The sequence below is a fragment of the Hypanus sabinus genome, chromosome 19, assembly GCF_030144855.1.
Source record: "Hypanus sabinus isolate sHypSab1 chromosome 19, sHypSab1.hap1, whole genome shotgun sequence".
Lineage (NCBI taxonomy): Eukaryota > Metazoa > Chordata > Chondrichthyes > Myliobatiformes > Dasyatidae > Hypanus > Hypanus sabinus.
In genome coordinates, this window is record NC_082724.1 from 73,477,145 (window position 1) to 73,502,518 (window position 25,374).

General features: G+C 41.8%; 1 protein-coding gene across 5 annotated transcripts in view; it reads right to left on the minus strand.

Moving 5' to 3' along the window:
• Positions 1 to 25,374, minus strand: part of LOC132378059 (uncharacterized) — a 130,492-nt gene that overhangs the window by 75,673 nt on the left and 29,445 nt on the right. For all 5 annotated transcript variants that reach the window (XM_059944728.1, XM_059944729.1, XM_059944727.1 and 2 more), the window contains one exon: positions 24,678 to 24,812. In XM_059944728.1, coding sequence (XP_059800711.1) covers positions 24,678 to 24,812 — 135 coding nt within the window. The remainder of the gene's footprint in view (positions 1 to 24,677; positions 24,813 to 25,374) is intronic.

Consider the following 25,374-nt stretch of genomic DNA (forward strand, 5'->3'; position numbering starts at 1 on the left):
TAATGGTGGCTAGAACGAAGGGAATATCTTTGACTGAGTGAGACCAAGTGAGATTCAGAGGTTTTATTTAGAGATACAGTGTTGAATAGGTCCTTCTGGCTGACAGCAATCTCTGATAACCTATTCAGGAGATAATCACAGTAACATATTAACCAGTACGCCTTTGGATTGCGGGAGGAAAGCAGAGCACCTGGAGAAAAACAACATGGTCGCGCGGAGAACATACAAACGTCTTACAGGCAATGGTGAGATCTGAGCCTGGATTGCTGGTTCTGTAAAGCATTATGTTAATTGCTACGGTACCATGCTGCCCTGCAAATCACAAGATCTACAACTTAATATGACAGTTGCAAACCTATTATGCAATGTTTCAATTCAAACCATTGTAAAATAACTTTCAACTTAAATTTCTGTGCTACAACTCGGAATGGGAGAGAGTAACCTTCCAATGGTCTGTGTAGTGACTGAGTGTGAGTCTCACCACTGCTTTGTTTGGCACTAATCAATAAAACAAACAATCCGTTGGGGAGTGCCATTTTATTGCAGCTTCAGTTAGACTTGATTTTTTACAATTGTTTCATGTAGATAGGCAGAGCTAGGGAGAATTATTGAAAGGTATTTTGTCGGACAAGACCAAAACATATGAATTAATGAAGCCTCTCCATTATTGCATCTGTCACAGTAGGGAGATATATCCGAATAAAAACGAGATAGCTTATCCTTAGTCACATGAGCTCCATGTACCACCTTAAATTGTATGAGGGAATGACGAGCACATAGCGGTGAAGAATTAACCAGTTTACAAATTTCATTCCAAGTTTCCTCAGATATCGATGTCTGTAAATCTTGTTCCCAGAGATTCTTAATTTTGTCTGAAAGAACATTCCTCACCTCCAGTAACATACCATAAATATTAGATATTGAACCATTATAGAAAGATGTCAATCTAAAAATTACATCTAGTAAGTTCTTACCTGAGCTTATAGGGAATGTGCATAATTCAGATCTTTAAAAGTCTGATTTGTAAATATTTAAAACAGTGAGTTTTGGGTAAGCTATATTGTTCAAATCTTGAAAAAAATTGGAAGGAAGTTTTTCAAACTTTTTCCTTACTTTTTAAAGTCAATTTTAAGCCTAACCCTCTGATGGCCCTATTCGATGTTGTTGCAGGAAAGATATTAAGCTGAAGGCATCTGATTTACATATTTTGGCCTTTAGCTCTCTTATAGCTAGGAGGATGCTTTTGTTTAAATGGAAAAATGTTTTTCCTCCTGCTCATGCTCAATGGTTATGTGATGTGATGTCGTGTTTAGATTTAGAGAAGATTCGTTGTTCAATTTCTGAATCTCGTCAAGACTTTCAAACATTGTGGGGACCTTTTCTGAATTATTTTCAAAATCTTCAATTCATTGTTTAAACTCAGATGGTGGCTATTATTAATTTTTATTATATGAGAAGGTATTTTACCTTCTTTTCTCCTTAATAAATAGCTTTGGTCTTGGTAGGGCTTAGATTCTTTTTTTGTAATAAATTAGTATAGTTCAATATAACTATTGATTAACTTACGTGAATACGGAGTAATGAGATTGTTATTATGAACAGATATAATGTAACTGGTAGTTTTTTTAAATCTTTTTTGACCTTTTATATACACTTTCTTGTACTCTGTATTCTTCTATGTACAAACTAATAAAAATATTGAAAAGAAAGGTATTTTGTAACCAAGCAAATCAAAAGGAGATGCATAGACAGTCACCTTGATGAACCCAGGGATGCACTTTTGTAAACGATGGTTGAACTGGGTTTAAGAATTCCTTCAAAGTTCAAAGTAAAAGTATGTATATGTTACCATATACTACTTTGAAATTTATTTTCGTACAGGCATTAACAGTAGAGCCAAAAAAAAATCACCAGAATCACTCAGACACCTCAACAATCTAAAAACATTATTCGGTGCTGCCTGAATCCAGTTGAGGAAAGGATGTTAAAATTAACCACTAATGAAGCCAAAATATTTGAGTTTCTAACATTTCATTCTTCAATAGGCTGGGAGACAGTTCAGTTATGTGGGTCCATGTTAACTGAGGCCTGCCTTGGACCAGCTCCAGCAACCTGGCAGTGAAGTATTCAGTAAAGTTTGACTGCTGCAGCAACCAGACTAAAATAAAAGGAAATCTATCACAAAATAGATGAAAGATCACCTGTACAAACTTGTAGAGATAGGCCACTTTCAATCCTATCACCTTGACATGTCTGAAATCAGTGTCAGGGGACAAAGACACTCACTACTGATAAGGAAGGTACTCGTTTACTCAGAGGACAAGACAAACACTAAACATTCAGGTTAGACAGTTCTTAAGTATGTGTCTGGGCCCTCTCTCACTGCAGCGCACTACTTCCGTGGCATCATCTGTGACCTGGTGTACGGTGACCCAAAGAGCAACAAGGAGACCAGCACGCTAGACTTACACTCTTCCTGCACTCTGACATTATCAGCCAGTGGGAAGGCTAAAATGCTCCTTAAACAGGCCATTCCCTAGCTAGCAAGGGGGAGCAGATTCGATGAACACTTGTAGCAACACACACTTAATAGAGGTGACAAGAGGAAGACTTAGTTGATTTTGCACTTATCCAGCCTGGAGATTCCAGAGCACTTACATAAGCATTGGCAAGAGAGCAGGTAACCATGCTTGGTACAGAACTTACTACCCAGAAAAGAAAAAGTCACACATTCAGTGTGAACCTAATAGCACCAGCATGTAAAATTATAAAATGTGAAACGGTCAGACAAGATGTAGTTTGAGAAATTGGGAAGGTTTCACTCTCAATGATAATTCAACGTATTGATGACATGATGCTGAAGTTTTGTGTGATAAACTGAAAAGCAACAGCTTCTCTATCCAGGTTGATGAGTCAACAGACTTATCCAATAAATGTCATGTTGTAGCATTTGTAAGCCAGTTATTTAACAGAAATTTATTATATTTGCCTTATGAGTTTTTAAAATTTATGGAAGAAGTTTCAAGAAAGGTAAGCTAAACTTAACTGTTTTTTTCAAGAAAGGTTGATTAAAAATTCATTCTCTACTGAAGAGCACTGACAATTACTTTTGAATTATTATATCTGCAACTTACTGATCACACTAGGATACTGTGAGCTGTAGATACCATTTTTACGCAGGGGTTTCCTGAGACCTGAAAATTACTTCAAGCATTCCTCCAGTGCAAAGAGGTTGAGAAAGGCTGACCTAGAGCATTTACATAACTACCTGGCTGGCACGGGGAACATAGAACATAGAAACTTCTAGTAAATTCTGGTAAGATGGTTGCACGTTTGGATGCAGTGGTCTCTCGGGGGCCAACCAAAGAAGTTAATGCTGGACATTAAGAAATTCAGGCCCATGCAATCAGTGAGCTGCTGATTGGTAGACAAGCTGCAGGAGCTGGATATGGCGTGGACCATGCTCCTGCCTGCTACAGGAAGGCATCGCAGTCAGTGTACAGCCCAATAGTGTTGGATTGTCTTGCACGTTACTCTTGTGATAGTAAAATCCTGTTGGATGTTGATAATATAAGATGCTGCAAATCTGCTCCCCTGTCTATTGGCGAGATAGACACAGCTACGTGGCCTTGGTTGCAGTGAGGATGAGACCTCCAGCAGTGGACTTGCATGTTGCAGTAGTCCAGGAGAGGAGATGTTTGAGGCAGTTTAGCATGGCGTCCATGCTGGGTTGGGTTCCGCCCCTCCCATCAGTGCTGCCCTCCAGTGTCTGATCAGAGGATGACAACCTGGATTGCATGCATGCGTGTCTATTTTCACCTGCAGACTGCTGATAACGCTCATGCACCAACAACTTACAGACATGTATGTCACTTAGAGACTTGGGCTATATATAATTTCCTCCAATCAACCCTCATGTTAGCCATTTCTGCCCTGGGAAAGGTCTCTGGCAATCCACTCAATCCATTCCTTCTATTGTCTTGTACACTTCGGAGAAAACCTCACAATGGGGAAAGAAGTTAAATAATCCTTTGCAATCTAACCATATGTAACTTCTGGATCTACCAGAGTGATTGATTTTGAGCTGCTCTCTGAAATAAGCCAGTCAGTTCAGGAAACAATTAGCAACTAGCAAATAAAAAAATGACTCCCTCCTGCAACAGTGAGGCAAACATGAAAAAATAAAGATTACATTCTTCTCCAATCCTCCACTATTGGTTGCATACTGTACGTGTGAGCAGGATTCATTGAGGGGAAAACACACAGATCCTGTTGAATTGAGGGCAGGGTGAAAGACTTGATAGTGTTGGGTTTAGCATGAGTAAACAGAAAGACATGAATGGTAAATGACTGGGGAACACAGATTCAAAGCAACTGGTAAGAGTTGAGGGCATGGGTTGAAAATGGAATTTAAGATGCAGAGAGGTTATGATCTTGATTTCACAGCTTGGAAGAGTGCTGGAAATTAGGACTTTCAAAAAGGATCCAAATAGGGATTTGATATAGAAAGTGGAGAATTAGAACTGACTGGGTTGCTTTATGAAGAGCCAGCATGAACTCAATGGGCAGAGTAACCTCCTTATTGACCATACCAATTCAGTGATGAATAGGCTTTCCAGTACTGTCCTGCAGTAGATAACAATCATGGTACTGTTTCACTTAGCTAACTGAAGAAGTTACTTACTTATTTAGAGATACAGCGTAGAATCTGCTCTTCAAACCACACCACCACAGCAACCACCGACAACTCTGATTTAAGACCAACCTAATCACAGAATAATGTACAATGACTAATCAACCCACCCGGTACATCTTTGGATGGTGGACCCAGGGAAACCCTACACATTCCATGGTACAGAGATTCCTTACAGAGGATGCTGGCATTGAACTCTAGTGTAATAGTTTCGGCTAACTGTTGCACCCAACTATGTCCAAAACGCAAAAGGTTGCTGGTCCTTTTGGAGAACAATTCTCTGCTTAGCATATCTGAATTTGTGAGTGGGATTTTTTCTGTTCAGCTTTTAGATTTCCCATTGGCAGATTTCAGCATTCCTTTAAAATAGCAGGGTTGAAATTGATCCCAGAGGGAAAATTTCTTTGTGCCTGAGGTAACATTTCCTAAAACAAAGAGACAACTTCAATGTAGCCACTCCTGGGAATATCGAGTATCAGGTATTCGGTTCCTGACACACAAAACAAGACTTGAAACCTTAGCCCTTCTTGCAGACTGCTGCAGACCACTTGCACGGATGCTCCGTGTCAGCTGTCGAGGTGGAATCCATGTCTTGGCTGACGCCAGCTGACAACATTCAGCAGTTCAAGGTGATTACCTCACGGTCTTGGCTTTACACTCTTACAAAACGCAGATTAGAAAAAAGATTTCTATTTACATAGTGCACTGGAGCACATCAAGGCTTTCCTGTCCTTTTCATAAGTTCACTCAGTTTGCTGGTCTTTCTATAGATGATACTATATTTAGGGTAGATAAAGGGGATGCAGTGGATGTTGTGCATTTGGACTTTCTGAAGGCCTTTGACAAGATGCCACACATGAGGCTGCTCACCACGTTGAGAGCCACTGGCTAATGTTTAAAGCATTGGCTGATCGGTGGGAATAACAGGATCCTTTTCTGGTTGGTTGCCAGTGACTGGTGGTGTTGTGCAGGAAACGGGAAGGCTGCAGAAGGACTTGGACAGATTAGGAGAATGGGCAAGAAAGTGGCAAATGAAATACAATGTTGGAAAACGCATGGTCATGTACTTTGATAGTAGAAATAAATGTGTGGACTATTTTCTAAATGGGGAGAAAATCCTGGAAACTGAGATGCCGAAGGTCTTGGGAGTCCTTGTGCAGAGCACCCTGAAGGTTAACTTGCAGGTGAGTTGGTGGTGAGGAAGACAAATGCCATGTTCAAGTTCAAGTTGCTTTTATTGTCATTCCAACCATAAACTGCTGGAACAGTACACAGTAAAAACAAAACAACATTCCTCCAGGACCCTGGTGCTACATGAAGCAACACAAAACTACACTAGACTATGTGAGACAGCATAAGGCTACACTAGACTATGTAAAACAACTTAAAAACTGCATTATACTACAAAGCTGCAGAGGACTACATAAAGTACACAAAGCAGTGCAGAACAGTACAATAATTAATAAACAAGACAATAGGCACAGTAGAGGACACATTACAATGTCAGTCTGGACTCTGGGTACTGAGGAGTTTGATGGCTTGGGGGAAGAAACTGTTACACAATCTGGTCGTGAGAGCCCGATTGCTTCGGTACCTTTTGCCAGATGGCAGGAGGGAGAAGAGTTTGTGTGAGGGGTGCGTGGGATCCTTGGCAATGCTGTTAGCTTTGCGGGTGCAGCGTGTGGCAGGCAGTAATGCAGCTACTCAGAATGCTGTTGATACATCCTCTGCAGAATGTGATGAGGTGGGGGGGGGGGTGGGGGAGGTGGGAGATGGGCTTTTCTCAGCCTTCGCAGAAAGTAGAGACACTGCTGGGCTTTCTTGGCTATGGAGCTGGTGTTGAGGGACCAGGTGAGATTCTCCGCCAGGTGAAATTTACTGCTCTTAACAATCTCAACAGAGGAGCCATCAGTGTTCAGTGGAGAGTGGTCACTCCATGCTCTCCTGAAGTCAACAACCATCTCTTTTGTTTTGTTCACATTCAGAGACAGGTTGTTGGCTCTGCACCAGTCCATTAGCCGCTGCACCTCCTCTCTGTAAGCTGACACATCGTTCTTGCAGATGAGACCCACCACGGTCATGTCACCAGCGAATCTGAAGATGTGATTCGAGCTGTGTATTACTGCACAGTCATGGGTCAGCAGTGGACTGAGCACGCAGCCCTGAGGGGCTAGCATTTCAAGAGGTCTAGAATACAAGAGCAAGGATGTGATGCTGAGGCTTTATAAGGCACTGGTGAGGCCTCACCTTGACTAATGTGAGCAGTTTCAGGCATCTCATCTTAGAAAAGATGTGCTGGCATTGGAGTGGGTCCAGTGGAGGTTCACAAGGATGATTTCAGGAATGAAAGGATTATCACACGAGGAACATTTCATGGCTCTGGGCCTGGACTTGCTGGAACTCAGAAGGATGAGGGGAGATCTCATTGAAACCTTTCAAAGGTTGAAAAGACTCGACAGAGAAGATGTGGAAAGGAAGTTTCCCATGGTAGGAGAGTTTAGAACAAGGGGACACAGGATAGAGGGGCACCCTTCCAAAACAGAGATGCGGAGAAATTTCTTTAATCAAAGGGTGGTGAATTTGTGGAATTTGTTGCCATGTGTAGCTGTGGAGGCCAGGTCATTGGGTGCATTTCAGTTCAGTTTTGGTTTATTGTCATTTAGAAACCACAAATGCAATGCAGTTAATGCAATGCAATGCAATGCAATGCAATGCAGATTGATAGGTTCATGGTTGGATGTGCCATCAAAAGTTACGGGGAGAAGGCTGGGAACTGGGGTTGAGGAGGAGATAGGAAAAAAGGATCAGCCATGATTGAATGGTGGAGCAGACTTGATGGGCCAGATGGCCTGATTCTGCTCCTATGTCTTATGGATACACTGCTACCTCCATTCCCTTTCAGGAAATTTAATTTAATTTAAACCATCTCCCTACCTCAATAATACTCTCATTATTTTTCAAACTGGTAATTCTTTTTTCCCGAAATCATAACTGTACGTGCTATTCGTGCTGTGTGCTCTTGGTAATACATTTTGCACCTTAGCCCTAGAGGAACGCTGTTTTGCTTGGTTATGTTCTTAAGCTGTTAGATGATAACTTGAACTTGAACTACATGGGGAGCAGGTTGATGACACTAGTCAGAATAATACAGTAAATTCCGGTGTTACAGCCGAGAATTTGGCCCCAAATTTTGGTCCTAAAATTAGGGGGTCGGCTTATACAGAGGGTGCCAACTTTGGAAAAACGAATAGACCGAAGGCAGGTTGTATTTATTGGCCGTTTTTGAGTCAAATTCGTTCCACTGTCGACACATGAATTCTTTGAATGGTTTGTTTGAACTCGCATCTAGTGGCTGGAGAACAGACATCAAACCACCGGGGATGACTGCAGTGTCCATATTTTCAGCTTTCAATGCTGCTTTTGTCTCACCTGACAAGTGCGCTTTGAACATGTCCCAGACAAGTAGCGACTTTTCCTCCCCGAAACGTTCGGGACGTCGACGCCACACCTTTTTAACCCACTTCAAGCTATCCGCTTCGTCCATCCAGCACTGTTCTTGAATGTAAACAACAAAACCCCGCAGGAATTTTCTAAGCAATCTTTGTTTTCTGTCTCAACACAAGATCATGTCTGTTCATAAATCGGGTGCACAACTTCACGTAGCTTTGAACCTTGTGCTGACCTCACGGTATTTTTCGTCCCATTTCAACACTTGAACTCGAATCAATTCTCTGGTAACAACGTATCCGAACAATCACTGGTGATTCCCCCACTCTAAAATGTTTTCTTCCAGTTCTGGCCACTGGCATGTTTTCCTGCAGTTTTCACATTTAGTCTTTGGCATTTCCCTCAGCGTGTCCTCTGTCTTTCTCCATTCTCTCACTTGTTACTTGTTTACACTTAACTTCTTATCAGGGGGCAGCAGAATTATTCGTTCCTTTAGCAAAATCAGCAACCTTCAGCTTGAAGCCAGCATCATATTGCATTTGTTTTAATCTTTTGTACATGGTGGTCAAAAACTCAATACTGAGTACATGTACTGATCCCGTCACCCCATGTTATGTTTTAACAAGATTACGATGGGCGCTAAATAGTTTCACAGGGATTACATTTCAAAGGATTCTTTTCCATTGAAAACCTAATCCAAAATTTCCCTCCCTGATTTACTTATTAAGAATTCACTTATAATGCTCTACAATGTGTAGGCCTGTTTTCTTAGCAGTACTGGTTCACAAAATTTCCAGGTCCTGGATCCAGCAAAGCTGAGTAGCGGCATGTGAGATCTTGTGATCTTTTCTGGTTAAATCAAAAACCTCTACAAAAGGGGTCGGCTTATACAAAGGTAACAGGAAAAAGTCACTTTTTAAACCTTGAAAATGGGGGTCTGCTTATACTCCGGGTTCGGCTTATACACCAGAATTTACGGTCTGGACTAGATGGGCTAAAGGGCTTGTTTCAGTGCTGTAGTGTCCTATGACGGAATGATGATGTAATCATGCCCCCATTACATTTCAGGGATTTGGGATCTGAGGAAATTTTTTCCAAGGAGATCAGGCAATCATTTTTTTAAGCTGATTTGATGACGTATCAATGCACATTCAATAGAGATACAGAACTTGAGAGCAGCCACATTGGACTTTACTCAAGAGTTTTAGAATAAGGTGACTCATGCAGGTTGGTAAAATTCACTTGAACTGTTCACAACCTTCAATTAAATTTGTTATTTGTGCCCAAGTCTAGCTCTTATCCTGTTAGAATAGATTTGTATGTAGTTATTGAGTTACCATCACAATTAAGTTCAAGATTACAGCAACAAGATAATAAGCAACATAACCAAGCATGTTCAGGCTTGAATTGGAGCTTTCACTGGATAAAGAAGCCAATGTTCATTGTCCTCAGGAAAACTACAACAAAATGAATCAGTTCAAACATTTAAATACGTTTTTGCAGTGGGTCATAAATCTAGTCAGCTCTATCTTGGATACTAGCCTACAAAGTACCCAGGACATCTTCAGGGAGTGATGTCTCAGAAAGGCAGTGTCCATTATTAAGGACCTCCGGCACCCAGGGCATGCCCTTTTCTCACCGTTACCATCAGGTAGGAGGTACAGAAGCCTGAAGGCGCACACTCAGTGATTCAGGAACAGCTTCTTCCCCTCTACCATCCGATTCCTAAATGGACATTGAATCTTTGGATACCACTTCATTTTTTAAATATATTTTTTCTGTTTTACATCATTTTTAATCTATTCAATATACATATACTGTAATTCATTTATTTTTTAATTCTATATTATGTATTGCATTGAACTGCTGCTGCTAAATTAACAAATTTCATGACATATGCCGGTGATAATAAACCTGATTCTGATTTTTGCATCCTTTTGATTTCTTCCAATCCACCACTTTCTTGTTACCAGTAGCCTGCTTGCAGAGACAGTTTTTTTTTACAAAAAAAGAGCTAACACTTAACACCTATCATTACTACCCTTGTGATAACTTCTATTCAGAAAGCTTGCAATCTGCACAATGAAGTACTCCCACATATTGTTGAGCCAGTAACAATGAGGATGGCAACAGATATACAATTTGGAATAATAGGTGACTTTGAGGAAAGGGAAATGACAATGGGTAGGAGAACTGTATATACAAGAAATTGCAAATAGAACATAAGTGTTAACATAATGTGTAAGTTCTGTTTTACAGAACTTTATGAATAATTACATATTCAATGTAATATTGTTCCTTAAATTTGTTGCAGCCAAGGTGTTAGTGTGGATAAAATCCCACTACCTATTAAATGCTCCCATTGCTATGCACCTCAAATAGCCTCTGACAACCAAGTCCAGCTCCAGAACTTCACGTGTGGTTTAGCTACTAAGCCCAGCTGAACCGTTTCTATTGAAAGGAGAAGGGGCAATGGTGGGTTACTGGCACCTTAAAACCAGACACTTTGGGCAGATGGGACTCATCTGCCTCGGTTGGCAGCTTACCCAGGAGAAGGAAAGTTCTGATCTCCAACCTCGACTGTCTTGGGCTAGACCCAATCATGATGAAAACTTCGGGAGTAAACCCTGAGGAAAAATCCAGAACTGGAGTCTCGAAGATAGCCTACTCTGAATTCAACACTGAATAGGCAACTCCTGTGATGCTGCCGGTGCCAAACTGGATCAGTCTCTGCTTTTCTTTTGGATTCATCAGCTGTGTACAAAGGGAGAGCCTGGTGCATGGACACAGCTAGGACACAGCATCATGGTTGACCCACAACCAACAGAGGGTCTCAAGGTCAGTCTCTTGTGGATTGCCAGAACAACAACAGGATTGTAATGGTAAATTATTCCCATTTTCATCTACCTTGGTACAGTGAATTCTTGTTTTGTTTATACAGATCATTCATTGCAACCATGCACTCTTGTTTTTTCCTGAAGATCCTCTCTGGGAAATTTTCATTGGAAGAAACAGCAAGTTGAATGTGTGACAGATCCAATTAATCATAAATTGAAAGAATCATGAAAACCTAATTTTCAATGCTGGAGAGGTGATGATGTAGTAAATGAAGTTTATCATATCATTAAAATCTGGGTTACACTGGAATGGAAAGGCAGCTTCAGGGGTGTTTAGTCGGCATCTATCCCCCAAATATAGCTGTTTCACATTATTTCATCTATTTCAGTTCTAGCTCAGATGTGTAGTGCAGCTTCTGGATGAACTGGGGTACTGACAGCAACTTCCTGATATCACTATTAAACCCATCAGAAGCCGCTCATTTAATTTGCCTGAGAATTATTGATCTCAGTAATATCTCTACAGCGCATGTCTGGACGACTGGTGTCCTGTCACACTCACCTCAATAATAAGCAAATACTCTGAGAGCCTACATCTGCAGCATGATACCACCCACATTGGACCTTCTACAATTCACCTACCGACACAACCGATTGACAGTAGACGCAAAAGCCACAGCTCTACATACCATCCTTCCACATCTGGAGCAGAAGGATGCTTATGTGAGAATTCTGTTCTTGGACTACAGTTCAGCATTCAACACCATAATTCCCCACAGGCTCGACAAGAAGCTCAGAGACCTCGGTCTTCACCCTGTCTTGTGTAGCTGGATCCTGGATTTCCTGTCAGATCGCCTGCAGGTGGTAAGAGTGGACTCCCTCATCTCAGCCCCTCTGACCCTCAACACAGCTGCCCCTCAGGGCTGTGTACTAAGCCCCTTCCTTTACTCTCTGTATACCCATAATTATATCTCCAAACACAGCTCCAATCTGCTAATTAAATTTGCTGATGGCACTATATTGATTGGCCTTATCTCAGACAATAATGAGGCAGCCTACAGAGAAGAAGTCATCACCCTGACACAGTGGTGTCAAGAAAACAATCTCTCCCTCAATGTTGCAAAAACAGAGGAGCTGGTTGTTGATTACAGGAGGAATGGAGACAGGCTAACTCCTATTGACAGCAATGAATCTGGGGTTGAGAGGGTGAACAGCTTTAAGTTCCTTGGCATAAACATCACCGAGGACCTCACATGGTCTGCACATACCAGATGTTTGGTGAAAAAGGCACAACAGCACCTCTTTCACCTCAGACAGTTGAAGAAATTTGGTATGGGCCCCCAAATCCAAAGAATTTTCTGTAGGGGCAAAATTGGGAGCATCCTGACTGGCTGCATCACTGTCTGGTATGGGATCTGTACTTCCCTCAATCTCAGGACTCTGCAGAGAGTGGTGCGGACAGCCCAGCACATCTGTATTTGTGAACTTCCTGCTATTCAGGACATTTACAAAGACAGGTGCGCAAAAAGAGCCCAAAGGATCATTGGGGACCAAAGTCACCCCAACCACAGATTGTACCAGCTGCTACCATCCGCAAAACGGTACTGTAGCATGAAAGCCAGGACCAACAGGCTCTGGGACAGCTTCTTCCACCAGGCCATCAGACTGATTAACTCATGCTGACACAATTGTACTTCTATGCTATATTGACTATCCTGTTTTACATAAAATTTATTAGAAATTACTATAAATTGCACATTGCACATTTAGATGCAGATGTGATGTAAAGATTTTTATTCCTCATGTATATGAAGGATGTAAGTAATAATGTCAATTCAATTCAATCAGGCCTCATGCGATTACTTAAGGCTAGAATTTGTACACGTCCTGCACATTTGAAATGAAATGCTGAACGTAACTGTAGGTTAGACTGCAGCTCAGAAACAAGGCTTTCTTTGACTGACAATGCTCTAACTGAATTTATTACTGAAATACATATGTGGTACCATATACAACCCTGAGATACATTTTCTTGCAGGCATTCACAGAGAAATACCATAGAATCAATGAAAAATTACTCACAACAAAACAATCAACCAATGTCAAAAGACAATAAACTGTACAGATATAAAAAGAAGTAATAATAAATAAGCAATAATATGGAGAATATGAGATGAAGGTTCCTTGAAAGAGAGTTCATAGGGTGTGGGAACAGTTCAGTGTTAGGGTGAGTGAAGTTATCCCCTCTGATCATAACTCAACCATCAATAGGGAGTTGGGGGTTGCTGCTAAACTGGTAAATTCCAAGACATTGAAATGTAGCTCTTCAAATCATTTAGTTCCTTAAAGAAATAGAGAAGCATGTAGAAAGTGTTAAAAATCCTTAGTGAATGAATCATGATGGAAAGTAGAGGAAGCTTCCCTATTTTTTTGAAAAACAGGACTTGTGTAGCTGCCAATTGTTTTAACTCTGTCTATGGCTGCTGACAAAGTGAAGTAATGTCTGGCAGTACCAAGGCTGAGAGTGAACCCCTCAGGAGACATATTTGACTAGCTTTGAAATATGTTTGTCTATGAAGAATTTTGACTGAAAATCAGTCGAGGAAAATATTATAAATGCAACTTAAAATATCAACAGTGCGCAAAAGATTTTTGAAATTCTGGACCAAACGAATCACTGATGACCAACAGCTGTGGCAGGGCTTGAATGCTGTCACCTCTTACAAAGAAAAACCAAGCCAAATATGTGACAACAAGGTTTTGATCCCAGATGAGAATACCTTTTACACTCACTTTGACTGACAAAACATGGAGGCCTCTTCACAAACTCCCAGTCCCCAATGACACTGTGAATACTGTCTCAGAGGCTGTTGAGAGAGCATCCGATATGGGAATGAACCTACAGAAAGCATCTAGCCCAGACGGGATACCTGGCCGAGTACTGAAGACCTGAGCTAATCAATTGGCTGGACCATTCATTGAAATCTTTAACCTCCTACCAGCAGTTTGAAGTTGCAGTTGGGTTATACAGGTGCCCAAGAAGCACGTAGTAACCTGCCTCACTGACTATTGTCCATGGTGATGAAGTGCTATGAGAGGTTGGTGACGAAACATCAACTCCTGCCTGAAGAGTGACTTGGATCTACCAGAGAAACAGGCACACTGTAGATGCCATTTCATTGGCTCTTTACTCAACCCTGGGAAATCTGGACAGTGAAGATATACACATCAGATTGCTCTTCATTGACTACAGCGCTGCATTCAACATCGTCATCCCTCAAAATTAATCAATAAGCTGTAAGAGATAGGCCTCTGGGTGCAACCGGATCCTGGATTTCCTCACTTACAGACTCCAGTCAGTTCGGATTGACAACTACATCTCCTCCACAATCACCATCAACACAGGTGCACCACAAGACTGTGTTTAGCCCCCTGCTCTACTTGCTTTATATCTATGACTGTGAGGCTAAACACATATATCTATTTATTTATTTATTTATTTATTTATTTATTTAAGTTTGATGATGACACCATCGTTGAGGCCAAATCAAAGGTGGTGAAAAATCAGCATATGGGAAGGAGACTGGAAATCTGGCTGAAAGGTCCAACAACAACAGCCTCTCACTCAACGTCAGCAAAACCAAAGAGCAAATTATTGACCACAGGAGGAAGAAACCAGAGGTCTATCAGTCAGTCCTCATCAGGGAATCGGAGGTGGAGAATTCCTCAGCATTACCATTTCAGCCCAGAAATGACACAGCAGCACCTCAACTTTCTTAGATCCTGCATGTCATCAAACTTCCATAGATGCATGGTGGAGAATATACTGACTGGTTGCATCACTGCCTGGTAGGAAAGCACCAATACCCTAAAAAAGTAATGGATGCAGCCCAGTCCATCACAGGAAAAGGCCTCCCTACCACTGAGCTCATCTGCAAGGAGCACTGTCATAGAAAAGCAGCATGTATCATTAAAATAAAAACCAACTATCAAGGCCATGCTCTCTTCTCGCTGCTGCTGTCAGGAAGGATGTACCATCAGGTTCAGGAACCGTTATTATTACTCAACCATCAGGCTCTTGAACCAGTGGGGATAACTTCACTCACCCCATCACTGAACTGATTCCTCAACTATGGACTCACTTTCGAGGACTCGTCACCTCATGATTTCAATATTTATTGCTTATTTATTTAATATTTTGTTTTTGTTTCTTTTTGTATTTGCAGTTTGTTGTCTTTTGCACACTGGTTGTTCGTCTTTATTATGAGTGATTATTCATCAATTCTGCTGTACTTCTTCTATTTACTGTGAATGGCTGCAAGAAAATAATAATAATAAATTAATAAGGAAATAAATAATACTGAGAATATGATTCATCCATGGCCTCCTGTACAGCCACGATGAAGCCAATTCATGCTGGAGGAGAAACTCCTCATATTCATTCTCAGTACCCTCCAACTTGATAGCATGAACATCGATTTCTCTAACTTCCAGTAATATCCCTCCCTCTCCCCCTTCGCTCTTTTATCATTCTTCATTATGGTTACCCTCTCATTCCTACTCTTCTCCTCACCTCCTTTTGATTCCCCTCTTCCTTCCATTTCTTCCATAGTCTACTATCCTCTCCTATTGGATTCCTTTTTCTTCAGCACTTCACCTCCCAGCTCCTTCCTCCATTCCGCCTCGCACTCTCACTCACCTCCCCCCCTCAACTGGTCTCACCTCTCCCCTCTCAGCTTTTTCCTCCATTCCGCCTCGCACACTCACTGACCTCCCCCCCCCAACTGGTCTCACCTCTCCCCTCTCAGCTTCTTCCTCCATTCCGCCTTGCACACTCACTGACCTCCCCCCCCCCAACTGGTCTCACCTCTCCCCTTTCAGTTTCTTCCTCCATTCCGCCTCGCACTCTCACTCACCTGCCCCCTCAACTGGTCTCACCTCTCCCCTCGCAGCTTCTGCTCCTTCTCTTCTCCTCCAGCTTCTGGCCTTTTTCCCTTCCTTTCTGTCTTGACGAAGGGTCTCAAGCTGAAACATCGACTGTGCTCTTTTCCACAGATGCAGCCTGGACTCTGAGTTCCTCCAGCATTTGTGTGTGTTGCTATACTGGGATGTGCAGGTTGATGCAAAACCAGGCTGAACATTTAATGCTGTCACAGAATAAATAGCCCCTGTGATAGCACTGGCCATCAGCATTCCTGATCTGTTGAAGTCTTTTGAAGGTTCTGTAAGGTAGTGAGTTCTGAGCTTTAGACTAAGTGACAATAATGGAAAACCAATGCATCTCCTATCCATCACTGTCCAATCCACGATGGGTAAAGCTGTCCTCATCTTTGAACTCATCTACACAAAACACTGTCATGGGAAAGCAGCATCCATCTCGGCCTGAAATGTTGACAGTGCTTCTCCCTATAGATGCTGCCTGGCCTGCTGTGTTCCAGCAGCATTTGGGGCCTGTATTGTGCTGTAGGTTTTCTATGTTTCTATGTCACTCCAGGATGTAGGCAGCTGTGATCAAACAACCTATTTCACACTTTAGGAGAACTCACCTCTCTTCAATCCACACCCAGATTTAAAAAAATAATGTGATAAACAAGTCTGAGAGAGGAATAGGCCATTCTGCGCAAAGGGTCCACATTTACCCTACATTCCTGCAAACGGTTACAAATACTTTTCACTCTCTTTTTATACTGACTTATCAGCGTGAGTTCAAGCACATACGTGATCAAGATCAACCAATCTTGTTCAAATAACTTTGATGATACCTCATAACATTCATAACTGTCAGCCTGTAGCCACCTGCACTCACAACCAGTGTACTATACCAATATGTCAAATACCTAAGCAACTCAGCACCCGACAAACCAAGTCAGGCAGCATCTACTGAGAGGAAGAAAGAGTCAGCGTTTTGAACCTAGGTGCTGATGAAGGGCCTTGGCCCAAAATATCAACTCTTTCTTCATAATAATCGATGTTGCCTGACTTGCTGAATTCATTAGCATTTTTGTGCGTTACTCTACATTTGAAGCATCTGCCGAATCTCTTGTGTTTACAATACTACTAACATCTCTTCCAAGATTCACTTCAATCAAGGACTTCATTTAAAAACCAATTTCTGCACCAACAGTCTGAGAAAGATCTCTGGCTGTCCTTTTCTGATGATGTTAGCTGGGGTTTTGGAATATCAAATTATATAATCCCTACGTCTAATTTCACTGTGTCAGCCATGACTGAGTGAGTGGCATTCTTCACAGTCAATCACAATCTACTTTTAGGCAAACTGGTGCAGTACTGAGAGAGTGTCACATTCATTGCTGGTGATATCAGCTTTCACTTGAGTTAGCAAACCAACGCTTCGTCTGCTCTCTTGCAGAGGGTGACATGCTACTACTTTTTGAAGAGAAGGATAAATGCCCCTCATCTCTGCAAAACAAAATCGATAACCAATAAGCAAACACGAGGAAATCTGCAGATGCTGGAAATTCAAGCAACACACACAAAATGCTGGTGGAACACAGCAGGCCAGGCAGCATCTATAGAAACAAGCACTGTTGACGTTTCGGGCCGAGACCCTTCATCAGGACTAACTGAAAGGAAAGATAGTAAGAGATTTGAAAGTAGGAGGGAGAAGGGGAAATGTGAAATGATAGGAGAAGACAGGAGGGGGAGGGATGAAGCTAAGAGCTGGGAAGTTGATTGGCAAAAGGAATTCGGAGCTGGAGTAGGAAAAGGATCATGGGATGGGAGGCCTAGGGAGAAAGAAAAAGGGGGAGGAGAGCACCAGAGGGAGATGGAGAACAGGCAGAGTGAGAAAAAAAAAGGGTGGGAAATAAATCAGCGATGGGTAAAAAGGGGAGGAGGGGCATTAACGGAGTATTACCAAGCTTCATCATCATGAACAAATTTCCGATTCCAGAGAGGGCAGCCACATAACATCTCTGGTTTCAATATGGTCTGTGTGCCTGATATTCTAAGAAAGCAAAGCAAGCTATAGTCAGGAATAAAAGCAGACACAGCTGGAAATATTCAACAGGTCAGGTAGCATCTGTAGAAAAAGCAGCAGCCAGCTTTCAGGTCTGTGACACTCTATCAGAACTGGGTAGGGGAGATGAGAACCACACACACAAATGCTGGTGGAACACAGCAGGCCAGGCAGCATCTATAAGGAGAAATTGGTTTTTAAATGACGTTTCGGGCCGAGACTCTTCGTCAGAAGAGATGAGAGTAACTTTCATTAAGAGAACTAGCTTGTATTTCTCCATTTGCCAGTTTTGATAAAAGATCATTGACCAAAACAGTAGTCTATTTCTTTTTCCACAGATACTGCCTGACCTGCTGAGTTTTTCCAGCATTTTCTGTCTTTGTTACAGATTTCCAGCACCTGTAACATTTTTTTTATTTTCATGGTTAAGAATGGAGTCACATTATCTTAGCAAATATATTGATTGTGTTGTATTATTTAAATTTTCAATAGCGGAAATTAATTAGACCATAAAACAAGAGAGCAGAATTAGGCCATTTGGCCTATCGAGTCCGCTCTGCCATTCCTTCATCGCTGATTTATTATCCTTCTCAACCCCATTCTCCGTCTTCTCCCTGTAATTTTTGACGTCCTTACTATTCCAAAACCCAACAACCTCCACTTTAAATATACCCAATGACTCAGCCTCCAAGCCACCTCTGGCATTGAATTCCACAGATTCACCACCTCCTGGCTAAAGGGACGTTTTCTTCTCATCTCTGTCCTAAAGGGACATCCTTGTATTCTGAGGCTGTGCCCTCTGATGTCAGACTCGCACACTATAGGAAACGTTCTCTCCACAACCACTCTATTCGGGCCTTTCAGTATTTGATAGATTTCAATGAGATTCCCCCTCATTCTTCTAAATTCCAATGAGTACAAACCCAGAGACCCAAAGCTAACAGAATGCAAAGTCAATTTGACTTTCCTTATACTATCTAGATTCTCATAAGTCATGCAAGATTAATGGAGTTAACCCCATCGAAAGCCACTCTTTGTTTAGTTTTGGGTGTAGAGGTTCAAATTATTTCCATTGTTACACCTGTGCTCCCCTCCTTTTTGAGAATCACAAGATCGCTATTAAGTCAGGTCAGGAGACCCAGGAAATGAGAGAGAGATGTTTGGAAGGTCCTGGCCCCCAGCGATACAAAGCCACGGAACAGGTCATTGTCTCTTGGAGATGGAATTGTGTATTGAGTACTGTGCTTCGTGGAAGCACTCAGGCAACGTGGGCTGGTTGGGGGATGGCATCATTCCACCCTGAGTGACATCTGAGACCCCGTGAGTGGGGTTAAAAGAGGGTCTGGGGAACAGCCCCTTTAGACGCACCAGAAGAAATGCTAGAACTCCTGTAACAGCGTAATAGCGAAAGCCGGTGGAAAAGCCCACGTGCGTCCTTTTCCATTTGCCTCGGAATTGGTGGGTCTTGCCATGGAAACACGGCTTTAGCTAACACAAAGGAGAAATCAGCCCCCACCGACTCTCGATGGATTGACATCATAGAAGGAATGGGCAAGTTTAAACCCTCTCTCTTGACTCCAACCAATGGCTGCAGCCTGCAGCTTGAATGAACTTGAGTGACTTTTATATTTCCATCGGACAACAATAGAGCTATTTCTTATTGATTATTATTATACCTGCGCTTTTAGATTTAGTATTGACGACGTATATTATCTGTATGTTTGCATTGATATTATTTTTGTGTATTTCATCAATAAATACTGTTAAAAATAGTACCATCAGACTTCAACGGACCTCTCTAGCTTTGCTGGTAAGTGACCCAGTTACGGGGTACGTAACACCATAGACCCATACAAGATAGAAATGTGTCAAACAAGAGGAAATCTGTAGATGCTGGAAATCCAAGCAACACACAAAATACTGGAGGAACTCTGCAGCTAGGCAGCATCTATGGAAAAAAGTACAGTCATTGTTTTGGGCTGAGACCCTTTGGCAGGAGCGGAGGAAAAAAAGAGGAGGAGTAGATTTAAAAGGTGGAGGAGGAAAGAGAGAAACACAAGGTAATAGGTGATACCTGGAAGAGGGAGGATGAAGTAAAGAGCTGGGAAGTTGACTGGTGAAAGAGACACAGGGCATGAGAAGGGGTGTCCGATAGGAAAGGACAGAAGACCATGGAAGAAAGAAAGGGGGGGGGGGGAACACCGGAAGGAAATGAGCCAACTGTTTAAATCCTTTTCAACATCTATGCTATTTTTGCACAAGTTTCTTTAAAGCTTTCCAAGTGCAGAAAACTTGAAAGAGGAATTTTAAATTTATAATTGTTTTAACTAAAATAACAAATCATTTGGAAAGGGTTTGTAATGGTTCTCTGACGATTTCCACTCTCACTGCAGCCTGCTTGCACATTATCTAGCCAAGTAAAGGTATAAGCCATTTCCTGAATAAGGGAAGACTTCCAAGTCTGTCTGAAAGAAGTGAAATAAAATCCTCTCTTGAAGCACATGCAAATTCATAAAACAAGGCTGGCACATCTAGCTTCCCACTGATCCCTTTACCATTAGTAAAGTTATAATTAAGGCATTTTTGTCAAAAGAAAATGTTTGGTAAATACCTGAGTTCACTGACATGTACAAGCAGTGCAGTCAGTATCAGATATCAGAAGATTTTTAAGGATAGCCAAGAACAATCATGGATGGTCACCCTGGAAACCTACCCAGCCAACACTGAAGTCTCAATGATTCAGGTTCAAGCTGGACTCATTACAGTACAGAGCTCCATAAAACAGATGGTCCATGGAAGGCAGAAACAACTACTACATTTTGTTCCAAAATTCCAGACCATGACAATCCAAAGGAGATAAGACTCTGCTCAAAAAGCAGAGTGAACGCACATAAAAGAGAGTGCAAGTCTTGTGTTTATACAGTACACATCACAACCTCAGGATGGCCCAAAAAACTTTACTGTCAATTAATTTCCCCTGGAATATATCCAGTGCTATAATGTTGGACAGGTTTAGCCAATTTGTACACGATGAGATAAACACCAGGATATTTTGTTCTTTCTGTGATGCTGGTTGAATGATGAACTGAGAGGAGAACAATCACACTCTACAGTGGATGCTACTTGTCTCCTAATTACTTGTATCTAATCAAGGATATACCAGTGAGAGGCAGATCAGCAAAGGGCTGCCACGGATTTGATGCAAGAGCAGAGATTAAGCAGGCTGAGCCTGTAGTCTTTAACGGAGATTGTTTGATGTCATTTCCAGTGCATGAGTGTAAAGGAGAACAGAATCATTGTTATTTCAGATCTGATGCAGCACCAAAAACACACAAGATAAAGAACAGCATAATAATAAAAAACATAAATACATAAGATAGCTTGTATACATAGATTAATTGTACGGCCAAGAAGTGGCGTCAGGTGCAGGAGTATCTATATATGAGGCGACTGATATGTGGTGGTTGGGGTTGTGGACGGATGGGTTAGCGGGTGGAGATGTTGATCAACCATTTTTGAGTCTGGTGGTCCTGGCGTGGATGCTATGCAGTCTCCTTCCTGATGGGTCTGGAACAAACAGTCCTTCACCATGTTGCTGACCCTTTTCCAGAACCTTTCTGGCTTTGATTCCAGGTAGACCGGTGATGCATCGAGCAGTTTCGGCCACTCACTGTAGGGCATGCCTGTCCGCCACAGTGCAGTTCTTATACCCTGCTGTGATACCGCTTGTCAGGATGTTCTCTACAGTGCATCTATAGAATGACATGAGTATGGATGTGCATAGTCCAGCCCTCTTCAGCCTCCTCAGAAAGTAGAGGCATTGGTGAGCTTTCCCGACTGTGTAGGATGTGTTCTGGGACCATGAGAGTTTGTGTGAGATGTACACTCCCCAGAGTTTGAAGCTGCTCGCAGGCTCCACTTATTAAAAAACATATATCGTTTTAACGGGGCCTGACACAGTAGATACAAGAATACAGATTTCACTTCATGTGGGTGGCAAGAAAAAAGTCTGGACAAAGTAAAGCATTTGTCATTTAGGAGAAAGTTGAGAAGAAATTTCTTTACCCAGAAGATGGTGAATCTTTGAAATTCTCTACCAAGGAGGCAGCCACTGAGTATAACCAAGCCATCAAGAGGTAGTTAGATATTAAGGGAGTTACATTTGAACATATGAATAAGGAGTAGCAATAGGCCACTTGGCCCCTCAAGCCTGCTCCACCATTCATAAGGTCCAGGTGGATCAGATCGCATCTTCAACTCATTGTTGCTGGCTACCCGTGGCAAAGTCGGACATACGTTACTTCTGCCTATTTCTTATGTTCTCACCATAACTGAGAGAAATTCTGCTCCATTCTTGTCCTAGACTAGCATATCTGAAACAACTAAGCAGAAGAGATGAACTATCACACACCTTAATAAAGCTTCATTATCTCCTTTTTGGTTCTCTTATTTTCCTGGTACTTCCCTCTCGAGTTCAAGCACACCCTCCCCCTCTTCCCATTGCCACTTTATTCCCTGGGTGTACACAGGGATGTGCCAGCTGTTCCAGGAGCCCTCAGACACGCAATGTATGAGAGCAGAGGTTTCTTGCATTTCAGCGAATGATTATTTCCAGGAGAAGTCGGAGAGATTCCCCTGCCATTTGCACATGGGAATGGCATGAGGGAAGTCATGCTGTTGGAGAGGAAACCCTGTTTAATTGAGCAACCAACCTTTTAAATCTACTCAGCTTTTTTTCTCCAGTCCTGTCGAAGGGTTCCGGTCTGAAACATTGACTGCACATTTTTTTCCATAGATGTTGCCTGGCCTGCTGAGTTCCTCCTAAATTTTGTGTGTGTTGCTTGGCTTTCCAGCATCTGAAAATTTTCTCTTGTTTGTGACCTGTTTAATTTATTTATTTTTACTTAGAGACGCAGTGCAGCACTGGCTCTTCCAGCCCAACGAGCTGCATCACCGAGTGACACACCTCTGTAACCCTAGCCTAAAAATCACAGGACAATTTACAGTGACCAATTATCCTACTAACCAGTATACCTTTGGAATGTGGGAGGAAACAGGAGCACCCAGGGGAAACCCACACAGTCATGGGGAGGAACATACAACTTCTTGTGGATGTGTTGGAATTGAACTTGGAACTCTGATGCCCTGGACTGTCATATCATCATGCTAACTGCTACACTACTGTGGTATCCTGGAGAACTGCACAAAATGCTCGAGGGACTCATCAGGTCAGGAGAATAAGCAGTTGATGTTTTGAGCTGAGCCCCTTCATTAGGCCCTGATCACAGATGTAGGAATACCGGCATTTTGATGAAATCTCTCCTCACTCACTCTGCCTGCTCCTGATGGAAAAGTTCTCTCTCCTTAACTATAGAGTTTGGGCAAACTCCTTAATGCAGTTGTAATCAGTGAACAGTGAGGTAGCATCATCCAGCAAATGAAAGGACAAGACTGGACATCAATGACTACAGGTCATTAATTTACGACATCAGGGTAATTGAGAAAAACTTATGGAGTTGGGGGAATTGGCAAATCACTGCCAGGGTGATTATTATAACTGCAGACCAAGAACTGGGAAGCAAAATTAGGCAGAATAGCTCTACCTTGACCAACATGTGTGCGATCAACTAATGTCATAGCTCCTGTGTTGAATTTCACTCAGACATCACAATTTACCAATCCATTGCATTTTATAATTCTTCTTTATGCTACAAATGTTGGCAGTTAGAAATGGAAGGGGTTACTCTTCAAACACCTTGATTCCTAAACCAATGTATTCCAACTATCTCCAAATTATGAAGGACACATACTCCAACATCTCTCATCGTACCCTTTCCCCACACCCACAGTCCGTGCCCCCCCAAAACACACACACACCTCTTAATCTTTCACTCAAGAAGCAAAACTTCACTCATTAACAACATTGGAATTGTGGCTAATAGCTTGGATGTTCAATATACCAAATAACAAAGTGGGAAGATAGTCTTCTGAAAGGTAATCTAACCACCCTAGGTCAATGATAAATGAATGCTAAGTTCACTCATGCACACAGTCTTGCTCCACAGTGATCTCATTAGTCTTATCAAGTCCCTTCCTCCTCCTTTCTCTGAATATCAGCTCAAATAATTTATAACTTACTTGGAATAAAAGAAACCTAAATGGAACAAATCCCAGAATGTCTTCAGCTATCAGTGAAACACCATGCAAAAAGAATGCAAAGACACTGAGACATCGTCTGTGCGGAAAAGATTTGGCACATTTTCAGGTTTTGCAGGGAGAGAAATTGCAGCTTTAAAGATTTTTATGAAATGAATAAAAAGAGTGTTGCTTCAATATTTACTTCCAAGCACAGGTCTTCTACCCAAAGTACAAGGTGGCAGATTGTTGGAGGGTGGTAGGTGTAAGTTCGATGCAAGACTGTTTTAAGAGCCTCTACTACCTACTACCCCACCTCACTAATCCAGCCCCAAGTAAAGGTTGTTTTGGCTTTCTGTAATTCATTTTAAATATAATCATATCACTGGAGTAAACAATATTTATACTAGAACAGAAGAACTACCCTTTTTGATTGAAGGATCTCAAAATATGTGAAGTCTGTTTATAATGACAGAAAAATACTTCAACCAATTCCAAATGAAGCAAGCAGAACTGCCAACAGTATCAAGCAACAAGCTTTGTTTCTTTAGATACTGCTACAGCAAATTAAGAATCAACCTCTCACCTGACTGGCTGCGTGTCACTGCTGTCACGGTTGTGATGACATTGTAATGGTTTCCAGGTGTTCTGGTAGCTGATGGCAATGTTCCTTCTGTCACAGTATCTTTAAAAGGAGGTTTAACACCCACTTTAACAGGACCTGTGCAAAACACCCAAATTAGATCCGAGATCTGGAACTGAAATATTATGTGCACATTTTCTATCTGCATATTTAATAATACATCCATTTACAGCAACTGCTTTCACTGTTTTTATTGTCCATGCTGAAAGGTCTTCCATTGAAGATGACCACCACGTACACAGAGACACCCCTGCTGAACAGCTTTATGTACAGAAAATTTCACCAATCCTCAGCTACATATACAATCACTGAAATACACTAGCACTTTCTCCTTCCACTATGTATTGAGCTGAAGGGGATGTTCAGCCATAGGTATAAACTATCTACCTTTTGATATACTTGTTGGGATCATCCATAACGCTTTTCCATTCATGCCTCTTCCATACTTTCACAGAGGCCATCTAACAATCCTCCAATCCAGGAGACTGGATTGAAATTATTCTAACCAGGGACCCGCAGGCTTGCAACTCAAAACTTAAGTGGATGCAGATCTTCTGATCAAGATAAGCAAATCTGGTTCAATTCAGCTGAAGAGACTGGATTCATGAGTACACACATATATACCTTCCTCCATCCCAAA